Below are 12581 nucleotides of genomic sequence, written 5' to 3' on the forward strand. Positions count from 1 at the left end.
TCATTTGATTGTTGAGAAGAACTAGAAGAATGGACAAATCGACCAAAGATTTTATGGATTTGAAGAAGATTGGTGGTGACGATGAAAGGGAGCGACGTTTCAGTGATGGTTTGTTCTTTTTTAAATGAAAACTATATGTTGATTAATTGCTGTATTAACCCTGAGAATTTACCCAGATTTTTGTCAAAAATACAGTGCCCGGTCTCGATACGACAAATGTTTGTGAATGGTGTGTACCTTTGAAGAGTACTGTAGATTGTCAACAAAAGAAAATATGTTTTACAATTAAATTTCAACAAAATAGAAAAATCAATGAAAATTCCGCAGAAACACAAGTTTCTAACTACAATACTCTTTAAAGTCGCACACCTTTTCGAATTGAACAAATGTTTGTCGTTTCGAGACCGGACGCCTTAGTTTGGTGTAAAAATCGTAAGGTTTTGCGTCTCGGTAATATATTTCAGGTAATTTTCCCCTCTAAAGTTATTGATATTATAAAAATTTTCAGCATCTGATACATCAATGGATTGTCACATGGAATCTATCGGAAGTCGTCGCCGTGACAGTTTAATCGAACAATTCCGCGATTTTTTGAACCGATCAATGGATTTTAGTGTCAAGATTGATGATCCATTTGAAAAAGAAATGTATTAAAATTATATCGTTTTCTTGTTGATTTTTGTAATTTTATATGTTGAAATTGTAATTTTTTGTTTCTGTAAATAAATGTACTTATATTGATTCGAAAATTTTAGATTTAACAGTTTTAGTTTCACTTCCGTATTTAGAAACATGGATTTTTGAATCGAGACTTTGGAGAACGATAGAAGCAATAAAATATTATAAAACACAACACACATGGAATATTCGTTTAAACAGAACGAGAGATTCAACAATTAAAGTCAAACAACAATGGCATTATTTTATTGCTAACTAAAAAGAGATAATTGAGAATTGTTATCTTAGATATGAAACGCTAGGATATACTAACACACAGAAACTAAATTTGATGTTTGAAAGCGAAGGAGATTTAGATTTTTCGAGAAATTTTCTTAAAATTTCGCACAAGCTGATTTGGAATACTGGAAGGTTAAGGGAAATATTTGAAGATTGAACGGTTTTAGAAGGAAAATGCATATATAATATTGATGGCGGCTTTACCATCGAGAGCCTCGATCATCTCGATTGCCACGATATGACGAACGGGAATGATGATTGGAAGACGAAGAATTATATTCGGAACGACGAGAAGATCCTTCAGTTGTTTCAGAATTGTTGTTGTAGTTATTTCGACTAACAAATGGAGAATTGAAACGATTCGATGATGAATGTCCCCGTTGGTTTCGTTGATGGAATGAACGATTGCTGTAGTTACGAGGGTTACTGTAGTCATTTCGAGACCATCTTTCATCGTAGTTTCTGTTGGAAGAACGTTCACGTGATGTCGATCTTCTTGAGCTACTGAAATTAGAAATTATATATTGTAATGATGGTTAAAACTGATCTGATTTTGAATTTAACTGCTTAAAAATTAAAACGTTTATAATTTTTTAATGATTTTTTTTCCATATCTTACTATCGTAATAAATATAAATGAAAATTAAATTAAATTAAAGATGGGCTAATTATTTTTAAATTCCCTGGCTGAACAAATGTTTTTCAGTATAAAAAATATTTAATATGAAGATGAGTTTTTCAATTTTTAGGCCAAAATAAATTCACTAAAACTTCAAAACTGACTTAAAAACAGTTTCACCGTTATAAATAATTTTTTCGCGGAAAACGAGCTGAAAACGTTAAACTAGGCAATTCATTAACGCGAGAATTTGAAAATAATTAGCCCATCTTTTTTTAATTTTGCAAAATTGATAGGAAACATCAAAAGTTGTTTTTTTTTAATTTTCAGATATTTCGTAAAAACTCACACATTTTCATTATATTTATTCTCCAAAACGTTTGTCGCACTGAGAATTCGAGTTGGAAGCAGTGATGCAATTGGCGGATTCATTGGATCTGGAGATGTAGCTGGTGGTGGAACAATTGGCTCATATGGTGAGAAGATTGATGGAATTGGAATTGATGGTAGAGTACTGAAAATAATAAAATAATATGGAGTACTGAATCTTTCCAAAAACGGGCAATTTTCAAAAAATTTCAAAAAACTTTCAAAAGGAATTAATATGTAACCTTACGGGAGAAAAATATTAATCTAAACTATTTACGTAAGAAAAAAACATCAAAACGAAATATTCAAAAAGGTTCAATTTCATCAGTTCTTATTTTTAATCATTTCACTCATCTGTTCGATTATCATTTTTCAATAAATCGAACTGTAATAGTGAGTTTATTTTTTTCGTCTATCGTTTCCGTTGAAGAACAATTTCCGCACACTTCCAGGCACGTGTGTAGTAGTTCAAAAATGTGTGTCACAAAGTGTAAGCAGAAGAAGAAAATGAAATCGGCGAAGAAGAATCTATCGACTCCTGGTACTGGTGGAAGTGTTAATCCCGAAATGAAGTCAATTTCACATTCGACAACAGCTCAATCGGGAGAGAAGGGAGCAAGCAAAATGGCAAAAGTTCCGTCCAAGGAGGTAAGAGAGGGATGGAAATATTATTAGAAGGGCGCAGATAAAAGTGGTGTTTGGCGGCGAAACCGTAAATTTAAAAAAAAATTCAGTTAGTTTCGCCAATTCTCAAGAGTTTTCAGGCATTTATTATTGGAAAATGACTTTTTTCAGAAGAGCAAGGGACCAAGGCAAAGTGATCGTGATGCAAAGGATGAACACAACGAGGCGGTGTCTCAACTCAAGAAGATTGCCGAAAAAGCTTCAGAAATGTCACATGGACCATCTGTAGCTCCACCAAGAAAACTGTAAGCACAATAATAACTAATTTCCCAATCATTCTCATTACAGTGACGCGAAACGCACTGTGACCGGAATGAAGGAAAGCAAAGATCCCGAGTATGTGACGCTGGATGACGATTTTCCGAAATTCGAGAAAGCAATACTGAAGGGCAACTCTAAAGAGGTGAGGAGTATTTATTTTTAGACTAATCTAAATATTTTCTTATTTTCCCAGGCTACGGAAACTCGAAAACTTGAGATAACGCAACAATTGTCTGTTGATGAAAAGAAGATTGCAGGAAGCAGCGAGAAAACTACTTAAAAACGAATAAAGCTTAATCTATGCAATTTTTACCTGTTATTTTCCTCTTTCGGTTGCTCTTCCTCTGTTTCTTCTTTAACTGGAATCTCATTTATTTCCATTGTAACATCATTCATAAGCACGTCTTCCACATCAATGATCTCTGGCTTTATTCTGACGATCTGCGACAGTTTTTGAGCAACTTCCGTATTGAATTGATGACATATGTATATGACGTCTTGCGGGAAATCATCGGTTCCACCAGTTTCGGAAACTTCTCCCGTAGCCACCGACGCTGCTTCTTCATGTTCTGAATCAGAATCGGACGACGAAGATCGGTTCGCATTGTATTGAGGAGCACGGCGAGTTTTCTGAAAATGTGTTTTGTAAGAATTGAAAAATTAAATTTCAATTAAAAAAAAATTTGGATGTCACTCTTGGTCGTGATGACTCCCGTAGATAATTTTTCTAAAAACTTACGTTAACGTCTCTCACTCGAACATCTGTGTCAAACGAGCGATCGACAGGAGCGCGGTTAACAGAATCCGACTTCTCCTGAATCTCATAATTACCCAGAAAACTTTAATAATTCAACAAACCCCAACTACAGTCTTATTCTCAATTGCTTCTAATCGAGACCACGGAAAGCATTTATTGATCATCTCGTTTATCATAGCATTTCGACGGCGACGAACTTGTTGAAATGTTGCATTTTTGTACACTGCCATGCTCGCTTTGTGTGTCTGGAATTCTTTGATTTTTTTTGTCAATTTCCTAGCTTTATTATAAATTAAATAAATAAAACTATACATCTTTCATATGAGAACTCAAATCACACTGTCTTCTGAATCCTTTTTCACATTCTCCAACTGGACATGTTAGCGGTGGAAGACTCGTCGTGTGCAGCTTCTCGATATGCTCTCGGCGCATATTTTTTCGAACTTCAGCACCAGTCATGCAAAGTTGACAAGCAAGATCCGAATTTGGGAGATCTGGATACGATCGATCCATCTGAAACTCATTTTTTCTTAATTTAAAAACTGCAACCTAGTTAGGATAAATGTAGATACAGGGTCAAAACTTATAATTTCAGTATGATAATCAATTAATTCAAATTAAAAATTAATATAACAGTGTGGGGGAAATGTTCATTCGATCTGAATATGATATTTATTTTTGAGAAAAAAACTCGAAAATTATCTCAAAAAGTGCAGGAAAGTCACCGTCAGGGCTGTAGATTTTTCGTTTTTTGTTTCGAAAAAAATAAGAATAATTCTTTTTTTTTCCTTCTCGAATTCAGATTTGCCTCAAAATGAAATATCATATTCCTTTTTTAAATTTGTTTTTGTAGATTTGCTGCACAGCCTTGTTCTCAATTTAATTTGTTTTCCTGTACATACCGCAGTTTTCAGCAAATCATCATAATCTTCTGGTGCTACATCAGCTGCCATGTGGGAACGAGTCACGTGTCCTTTTCGGAGAACTGTAAGATAAAAACTAAATTCGAATTTAGAGATTTCAAAAACTCACTAAAATCATAAACTATTTCTTCATTACAAACCGCACATTTCACTTTTGCAGCATCTCGTCTCTCTGGAACATTTGGATCAAACCATCCAATTAGTTTATCAATCGCTGACATTTCATCGTAATTTGCATTTTTTCCAGCTTTCTCTTGATTTTGAGCTGCTGTCATTGACTCGTTTCTTTTCTTCCTCGGTTTCTTTGTTTTATCAATAGATATATTATGTTCACTGGTTGTTGAATCAACTATAGCTTGAGCTGAACTTGATGAAGCTGGCTGAGCTGATGTTGAGGAGGCGTTGGGGCAGAGTGAGCTGAATATATCATTTTTAAAACGAGGGCTTTGTCGGAATCTAGGCATTGTTAAAATTGTATTTAGTGAATAAATACCTCTCAGAATTATTTGTTCTTCTATTTAAAAATGCAAATGGTGAAGTCGTAGAAGTTCCCGATTTTGCCTTTTTTGGCACTGGAGGAGATGTTGGAGTTACGACGGAACTTCTTTTATTCTTTGCACTATCAGTAGGAGTCTTTTTAACAGGTGAAGTCGGTGACACTGATCTCGGATCTCTTCCCCATCGCTTCTCAAGCACAGTTTCCATATCGTCAGTCGCTAGGGCGTATGCGTCTTCCACAACAACCGATATCATTTTGTCAATGTATGGGTTTACTGTCTTCTGAAGAAAAAAAACAATATTTTTAATTGTAGAAAATCGTCTCAAAACCTGAAAAGAGCGCTTGTGTCCGTGTTTCGAGCAATGAGCATTGAGCTCCTGTTGTGTGTAGAATCCCATATCACATGTGCTCTCTCCGCATGCATATCTCCTAAAATTATATATGAATTTAATAATAGAAATAACATTTAAAATCCTCACTTGTACTTAAAATGTTTGTAGAAGTGTGCGCCTTCCTCTTTCAGCGTTTCGCAGCACAATGGACACACTAATTGGTTCATATCTTAAAAATACGATTTCATAATTTAATCTCTGGCTGTGATTCAGATGATTGATCGGAAAAAGCGTATTAACTTGAATGATATGATTTGAATGATATTATCCAGCTTGAATGAGTAAAATTTATGTCTTCAGGAGTTTTTTCTCCATGTGGATCCACAAAGAAGACAAAATTAAATACCTTGTATGCTCACATTTTAAAAAAAGTAACAACTTTAGAAAAGTATTACCAGAGCCTTACCAATTGTGTTCTTGCCCATGGAAACTGATTAGAAAAACGAATGCGGGATAAAAATTAAGCCGTCAGAATTCACAAGTTCACTGCAAGAAGATGGGTGTGATATCACTTTACTCAATAAATATTTAAAGTGGAAACAATAAATGAAACTCTGTGACTGAGATACGTGAAGCGTTCACAAACTGGAAGAGGAATAATCGGGATAGAGAAAAATGAATAAAGAATTAAATTAGAGAAATTCAAATTGTATTTTTAATGAAACAATTGGGACTTGAGGAGTTGCTTAAGCTCTCGTTCCGTTCTTTCCTTCCTCCTCTTCGTTGTCTTCGAGATCTGGCATATCTGAAAATTTTTTATAATAAATAACATTTTAATACTACATTGGTTTTCTATCATTAACGAATTACTAATAGTAAGCAAAAAGGATATTATTGCACTTAATACTTACCGTCATCTTCCTCATCATCCTCAAGACCTCCGAAGTCTGCTCCGCCAGCTCCTCCCATCTGGGACATGTACTGGTTCAAATCGAATCCGTTCGCCATTCCACCGCCAATTCCGGCTCCGGCATCCTCAGCCTCATCATCCTCGTCTTCATCCTTCCATTTTCCAAAGTCAACCTTCAACCAATGGACCTTTCCCTTGTTTTGAAGAAGTCTTGGCCACCAGGCTGGGGTCTTCTTCTGAACTGTGATCTCAACGACGCGGGTTGAAGATCCAGTGTGCTTTACGGATGCAGGATCGATTTCGTCGAAGAATTCGAGAGTTGCTTCGTACTTGTCAGTTTTGCTGCTTCCTCTGAAAATTTACGAATTACGACTCATTCTATGTACCATCATGAACATTCTGTGAATATTTAGGAAGCAAGAAATATGCTTCATATCGTATTTAAACATTTAAAATAGAAATCGAAATATTAATCCGAAACGTACTGGAAGTGAAGCTTGTTTCCCTCTCCTTTCAGTTCCTCGATTTTCGCCTCATCAACCTCGATGGTCAGATAGACAAGTGATTCACGCTGGGCCCAGAGAACTGTTGGTTGCTTAGCCATGGTTTTTGCCTGTAATTCGAAAAGAGAACTAGACGGATACGAACAATAATCAATAAAATTCAAGGAAGGTGCACGACATATAAATAAGCGCACAGTTGAAATTAGCATGATTATGCAAATTGACGAAAATAAAGCCATCAGATGAAAATGTTTTCATATCACGGCAATAACAAGCAAGAATTGTCCACTTAATTTCTTTTTTCGATTGATTTTTCTCTTACAACCTTTTTCTCCTAAATACAAGGACTATTGGCCAAAATCGATATATTTTAAGTGCGAATGGCATTGAATATAAACGTAAATGGATTAGAAATATAAAGTCGCGAATGTTCTTCAGGAAAATTGCCATGGAAACGCATAATGAAGATGATAAAACGGCAGAAATTCAAATAATTCGAGAGAGTTCCCAAATCGCGGCGAGACCCAGTGGTGAAAGTGCGCGCGCCTTTGAACGAACACGTCTCCATTTACGAGGTTTTGGCTCATTTCAGCTTAATTTTAAATCGTTCAATGAACATTTTTTGATGGAAATATGGAAGCAATGGATTTTCTGAAGAAAAATTTGAATCGTGTTGACTTCCACAGCGTATAGTTGTTAATTTATTGTTTTATGCGTCTAAAATTGTTCAGAAACAAAAATGCAGTGTTCTATTTTCAGATGGTCAGCTTCTCATGGGTATCAAGGTCGTTACACCATCCTCAAGGGAAACGAGGACTAATTTCCACATTAATATGCCTGGCGTGTGTTGGAATTTTGGCATATTGCGTATCAACGAGCCACTCGATAGGTAATTGTTGTATTTGAGTGCAAAAATAATAGTTTTTTGTTCAGTTCTAATGTCAACTCTTTGGATTACGATTTTTTCGTTTTGCTCCCAATTCGCGTCTCTGTATTCCATGTCGATAACCGAAAAACCAACGCATAAATTTAGTTACGGATTAGCCAGAGTACCGGTTTTGGCAGTCTTTAGTACTACCGTGAGTTTTTGAAACACTAAATATTAAAAATGTATTCCAATTGGAATCAGTATTTTTGAGATTAAAAATAACCTTCTTCAGGTGTTGGCTCAACTATTTTCCATCTTTTTATCGAAGGAATCATTCGAGCACTTGTTATCCCCTGATCACCATGGTTCTCATGATGCTTCAGCGGCTCACGAACATGAAGTAGAAGAAATCGGCGGCTGGCCATATTTTGTTGGTTCTGCTGCATCTTCAGTGGCGCTGCTTCTCTCAGCATACGCTCTTAAAAATCAACCGTTTCAACATGTTCTTCAATCAGCAACGGCTTCAAGTTTGCAAGAGCATGCAGCTGATTTGTCCCATGCTGTGTGCTGGGTTATTCCTGGCCTTTCGCGTCTTCTTCTGCCAAGAATCAATTCAATGGTATTGTTAGCCTTGACGACTACTGGACTGAACTTGTTATGTGAACATTTCAAGTGAGTTTAGCTATCATACACCTCATTTGAAACATAATTTTGGCCTATAAATTACCGTTTTACGGCTATGACCTTCAATAAATCAGACAATTAAAAAAATTATATAAAATTTCTCATTTCTAGGCACGACTTCGCATGGGCTGATCCAGTATGCTGTCTGCTGCTCTCTGTTGCTGTGTTCTCAACGATGTATCCACTATCAACATATACTGGAATGATTCTACTTCAAACAACTCCTCCGCACTTGATTAATCAAATTGATCGGTGTATTTCTGAAGCTTCTCACATAGACGGTGTTCTTGAGTTGAAGAGTGGACGTTTCTGGCAACTGGATTTTAACTCGCTGGTAAATCTTCAGTTTAAAACATTTTAAAAAAAGTAAAATTCTTATTAATAATTCTCAAAATTCCTCAATTATTTGTTCAAAAATCTGTTAATAAGACGTCCGGTTTTTCAAAACTAACTTTTCGAGTTTTTATTTCGCGTTTCATAATTTACTAATTTAGAAAAAAAAAGTGTCAATGTATTGTAGCAATTGTAGCAAAAAAAAAAAGTTTCCATTTTTTTGGGATGAAAAAATTCGCAAAAAATTTTCCCGTGGTGGAGAGTTGAACTCAGTTACCGATTGAGCCAGGGAGGATGAGGAAATCCTAGGTCGAAAAGTTCGAAAAGGAAAAGCAATCGAAACATGGTCGAAATTTAAAACCATTTTTAACGCCTCAAAAACTGGCACTAAATTTTAGTTGATTTTATACAATTGGATTATTTATAAGATAATTATTTTATGTTAAAAAATCAATAAAAATATTTAAAAATTTAATCTTTTTTATTATTTTCAGGTTGGCACTGTTGATGTTCGTGTACGACGAGATGCGGATGAGCAGAATGTTTTGGCTCATGTAACCGAAAAGTTTTCATCTGTAATCACAGTGCTGACTGTTCAAGTTGTCAAAGACGCTGCATGGTCTGCAGGAGAGCAAGTTCCATATTCGAATGGACATATTCATAAGAGTGAAGGAAATCATTCACATGATAATGGGCATGGACATTCTCATGATCATAATGATCATGGACACAGTCATGGACATGATGATCATGGCCACGACTCTCATGGACATAGTCATGATCATAACGAACATGATCATGGTCACAGTCATGGAGGAAATAATGATAATCATGGACACAGTCATTCTGCAGGATCAGACAATCATCATGGACATAGTCATGACGGCGTTTTTTATCATTAGTGCTATAGATTTTTGTTGAAAACATCGGGTTTCGCACTATTTTGTATTTCAATCCTATTTTGTATTTCAATCCAATCTAGTTTAAGAGTTCAACCAAAAACTGAATTTCATGTCGTATTTTCTGTACATATCCGGGCTGGCCCAGTACATTTGTTTACCTCTTCTAGTGTTCCCGCCACCAAAACTTTAATTTATTTACTTTTTTCCTGGATTTTATAGCTGTGATTGTATTTTCATTTCCCATGAATTCTCATCTAGTGATATTTAAATTAATTAATTTATTCATTGTTCCCTGTTTTTCGAAAGCTTTGCTCCTTCTTTTTACAATTTAATTTTATAGAATACATTTTCCTTTAAAAATTTTTTTTTTGTTGACATTTTTAAAATTGGCAGAAACCATTGTGATAATGTTTTCAACACATAAAATTCCACTGAAAACGTTGAAATACAGATGTTCCGTGTAATAACCCGTGGAGCACATACTGCTGCTTCTCGTCAAGCACTTATAGAGAAGATCATTCGAGTTGATCATGCTGGAGAGCTTGGAGCCGATCGGATTTACGCTGGACAGTTGGCTGTTTTGCAAGGTCCTCACTTTTGACTGGATATGAAACAAAAAATGTTCGAAAAACTCGTTGCTGAAAACTAATTTGAAACGCAATTTTGCGATTTTTCCTTATCGAAAAGGTGTGCGCCTTTAAAGGGTACTGTAGTTTGAAACTTCAGCTGCTACGATTTTCATCGATTTTTCATCGTTTTCCCGATGAAAAATATTTATTTTTAGAAAAAAAATAGAGTTCAACAAATTTTTAGAAACATGTGTTTTTTAACTAAAAAATCGATTAAAATTCCGCAGCCCAAATTTGAAATTACAGTACTCTTTAAAGGGACATATATTTTTGCACTTAATAAAAATATGTCGTGTCGAGACCGGGTATCGCTTTTTTTTTACGAATAGATAACATCGCTTCAGAAATTTTTAAAAAACCATTTCCATTTTTTTAAGGAAAAAAATAAGGAAATTTTTTTTTCAGGTTCATCTGTTGGTTCAGTAATCAAAAAGATGTGGGATGAGGAGAAAGAACATTTAGATACAATGGAAAGATTAGCTGCTAAACACAATGTACCTCATACTGTTTTCTCTCCAGTTTTCAGTGTGGCTGCTTATGCTCTCGGTAAGAAGTTTGTGGATTTGCTGTAAAACGCTCAGATAATTAAGAAAACGCGTTTTTTGCCAAATTTTACTATTTACCTTGCAGGTGTCGGTTCAGCACTTCTAGGAAAAGAAGGTGCAATGGCTTGTACAATTGCAGTTGAAGAACTCATTGGACAACATTATAATGATCAATTGAAAGGTATTCCAAAATGAAAAATTGGAAAGTTTTTTAGAAAATAAAATTTTCTGAAATTTCTAGAACTCCTTGCCGACGATCCTGAAACACACAAAGAATTGCTGAAAATTCTCACAAGATTACGTGATGAGGAGCTTCATCATCATGATACTGGAGTAGAACACGATGGAATGAAGGTTCGTGTACGCTCCTTTAAGTGAATTTTAGTGAATTTTCTTCAATTTGTTTTTTTCCATCTAGAATCTTACAAAAGTAAAACATTGTAAAAAATATTTATCAAAAAAATAATTTTTCAGGCTCCAGCCTACTCGGCTCTCAAATGGATTATTCAAACTGGATGCAAGGGAGCTATTGCGATTGCTGAGAAAATTTGAACAATTTCAATAATGTGTCCCTTTTCTTCCATGGTTCTTTGCAAAATATCCCCATAGACGCTGCTATTCCCCAGATTCTAGATGATCCTCAACTCTTTGTAAAAACAACTTTTTTGAAAATATTTTCTCGTTAGAAATGTCCGACTGACCACTGCAGATAAACAATATTCTAGTTCTTTTTTTGAAACCAAAAAACCGAATTTTGTCAGAAAAAGAGGAAGTTGCTTCTTCTTTTCTTCTTCGAGAGCCATTTAGGCGTGGTAAACACGGCGATAAACAAAGTGGACACAAGGATTCGAGAAAAAAAGGAAACGAGTGGACAATGGAAACAGAAGTTGGGACTTCTCCAGTTGTCTGCCAACTTCTGATGATGACCAGAACTTTTTTTCTCATTTTTTTGAATTTTATATATCCTTAAAGTTGCTTCAATCAGGCTTTATATGAATTCAGAAGATATTGGTTTTTTTTTTCATATTACGAAAATTGATTAATTTTAAAGTAATGCGATTCCCCCAAAAAATTATTGATTTCGGTCCTGACACGGACAATACTTTTCAGCTACCGTATAAGCGATTACGGTATTTTTTCAATATTTTATGAAGCAAAATTTTGAGAATTTTGAGTCAAAAGTACGGTACCCGGTCTCGAAACGATAAATACTTCTGAAATACGAAAAGTTGTGCGTCCTTAAAGAGTACTATAGTTTGAAATATAACTTTCAAATTTTAAAGTATTCAAATTTTGGAAAAATGGTTTTATAAATTTCGAGAATAAATACAAGAAAACCGGAGAAAATTGCGAGCTAATCACGAGCACGGCAAGTTAATAAAAAATTTGATTCGGTAACAGGTTACGGTAACAAAAAAACTTCAGCATTGAAGTTATTAGGCGATTCAAAAGAAGCTCCATAAGAAGGAATTTTGAAGCTTCAAGATAATTTTTGTTTACAGCATTCTTTGAATTCTTTCAATAAGATCCACAAGTCTCTCAGAATAATATCTGAAAATGACAGTAATCCCATCCACATTTGACCAAAAACCTGAAATCCGGAACACTGTCCGGTTAATCTTTTGATCTATCCAAAACATCATCTCATCTCTACTCATTTTTAGTTGTCCCTCCTCTGTTCCAAAAAAAAACCCAGTCTCAACTTGCTTCATACTTTTTTTGGTCAAAGTACACTCATTCGTATCAATGAAAAAAGAACTGAAGGCATAGACAACTAGAGAGAAACTCTCTTCAATTTCAATGCTA

The 12581-nt window shown here is 35.0% G+C and overlaps 6 protein-coding genes across 7 annotated transcripts; 4 read left to right on the plus strand and 2 right to left on the minus strand.

Annotated features, from left to right (window-relative positions):
• The first annotated feature begins 6 nt into the window (after positions 1-6).
• Positions 7-740, plus strand: ZC395.5 (Ovule protein). Its single transcript, NM_065722.10, has 2 exons — positions 7-108; positions 509-740. The coding sequence occupies exons 1-2, from the start codon at positions 30-32 to the stop codon at positions 652-654; spliced, it is 225 nt and encodes a 74-aa protein (NP_498123.1). The 5' UTR covers positions 7-29; the 3' UTR covers positions 655-740.
• Positions 741-913: 173 nt separating this feature from the next.
• Positions 914-5630, minus strand: ztf-8 (C2H2-type domain-containing protein). The gene is made up of 11 exons (NM_065723.7): positions 5549-5630; positions 5399-5498; positions 5064-5350; positions 4680-4987; positions 4550-4632; positions 3960-4160; positions 3749-3892; positions 3630-3704; positions 3204-3520; positions 1926-2090; positions 914-1461 (listed from the first exon to the last, which is right to left on the minus strand). Exons 1-11 carry the CDS (start codon positions 5626-5628, stop codon positions 1158-1160), a joined length of 2064 nt encoding a protein of 687 aa, NP_498124.2. The 5' UTR covers positions 5629-5630; the 3' UTR covers positions 914-1157.
• On the plus strand, positions 2285-3194 carry ZC395.4 (uncharacterized protein). Its single transcript, NM_001392093.1, has 5 exons — positions 2285-2338; positions 2398-2593; positions 2741-2874; positions 2918-3032; positions 3084-3194. Exons 2-5 carry the CDS (start codon positions 2420-2422, stop codon positions 3168-3170), a joined length of 510 nt encoding a protein of 169 aa, NP_001379770.1. The 5' UTR covers positions 2285-2338; positions 2398-2419; the 3' UTR covers positions 3171-3194.
• A 333-nt stretch (positions 5631-5963) lies between the features above and the next one.
• daf-41 (Co-chaperone protein daf-41) lies at positions 5964-6924 on the minus strand. Its single transcript, NM_065725.5, has 3 exons — positions 6797-6924; positions 6313-6662; positions 5964-6206 (listed from the first exon to the last, which is right to left on the minus strand). The coding sequence occupies exons 1-3, from the start codon at positions 6913-6915 to the stop codon at positions 6148-6150; spliced, it is 528 nt and encodes a 175-aa protein (NP_498126.1). The 5' UTR covers positions 6916-6924; the 3' UTR covers positions 5964-6147.
• Positions 6925-7447: 523 nt separating this feature from the next.
• On the plus strand, positions 7448-9950 carry toc-1 (similar to Transporter Of divalent Cations; the record flags this gene model as incomplete). Of its 2 annotated transcripts, NM_001379701.1 has the most annotated exons (6): positions 7448-7501; positions 7574-7703; positions 7748-7893; positions 7975-8354; positions 8478-8700; positions 9194-9601. In NM_001379701.1, 6 exons carry the CDS (start codon positions 7448-7450, stop codon positions 9599-9601), a joined length of 1341 nt encoding a protein of 446 aa, NP_001367624.1. The 2 variants fall into 2 exon arrangements, with proteins under 2 accessions (NP_001367624.1, NP_001379769.1); NM_001392094.1 differs by lacking the exon at positions 7448-7501 and having other exon boundaries at positions 9194-9950.
• A 102-nt stretch (positions 9951-10052) lies between these two features.
• clk-1 (NADPH-dependent 3-demethoxyubiquinone 3-hydroxylase, mitochondrial) lies at positions 10053-11503 on the plus strand (the record flags this gene model as incomplete). Its single annotated transcript, NM_065727.4, has 5 exons — positions 10053-10188; positions 10636-10776; positions 10861-10956; positions 11017-11129; positions 11250-11503. 5 exons carry the CDS (start codon positions 10053-10055, stop codon positions 11325-11327), a joined length of 564 nt encoding a protein of 187 aa, NP_498128.1. The 3' UTR covers positions 11328-11503.
• Between the last annotated feature and the right edge of the window lie 1078 nt (positions 11504-12581).

The sequence above is a fragment of the Caenorhabditis elegans genome, chromosome III (assembly GCF_000002985.6).
Source record: "Caenorhabditis elegans chromosome III".
NCBI lineage: Eukaryota > Metazoa > Nematoda > Chromadorea > Rhabditida > Rhabditidae > Caenorhabditis > Caenorhabditis elegans.

Excerpts from the sequence above, each read along its gene's own strand:
- ZC395.5 (NM_065722.10), top strand. The coding sequence starts at position 30 with ATGGACAAATCGACCAAAGATTTTATGGATTTGAAGAAGATTGGTGGT. Across the intron at positions 109-508 it reads GGAGCGACGTTTCAGTGATG|CATCTGATACATCAATGGAT; the intron begins GTTTGTTCTTTT and ends AAAAATTTTCAG.
- ZC395.4 (NM_001392093.1), top strand. The coding sequence starts at position 2,420 with ATGTGTGTCACAAAGTGTAAGCAGAAGAAGAAAATGAAATCGGCGAAG. Across the intron at positions 2,875-2,917 it reads GTAGCTCCACCAAGAAAACT|TGACGCGAAACGCACTGTGA; the intron begins GTAAGCACAATA and ends TTCTCATTACAG. Across the intron at positions 3,033-3,083 it reads TGAAGGGCAACTCTAAAGAG|GCTACGGAAACTCGAAAACT; the intron begins GTGAGGAGTATT and ends TTATTTTCCCAG.
- ztf-8 (NM_065723.7), bottom strand. The coding sequence starts at position 5,628 with ATGAACCAATTAGTGTGTCCATTGTGCTGCGAAACGCTGAAAGAGGAA. Across the intron at positions 5,499-5,548 it reads TACAAACATTTTAAGTACAA|GAGATATGCATGCGGAGAGA; the intron begins GTGAGGATTTTA and ends ATATAATTTTAG. Across the intron at positions 3,893-3,959 it reads TGAGTTCTCATATGAAAGAT|ACACACAAAGCGAGCATGGC; the intron begins GTATAGTTTTAT and ends AAAGAATTCCAG.
- daf-41 (NM_065725.5), bottom strand. The coding sequence starts at position 6,915 with ATGGCTAAGCAACCAACAGTTCTCTGGGCCCAGCGTGAATCACTTGTC. Across the intron at positions 6,663-6,796 it reads GGAAACAAGCTTCACTTCCA|AGGAAGCAGCAAAACTGACA; the intron begins GTACGTTTCGGA and ends GTAAATTTTCAG. Across the intron at positions 6,207-6,312 it reads GGATGATGAGGAAGATGACG|ATATGCCAGATCTCGAAGAC; the intron begins GTAAGTATTAAG and ends AAAAATTTTCAG.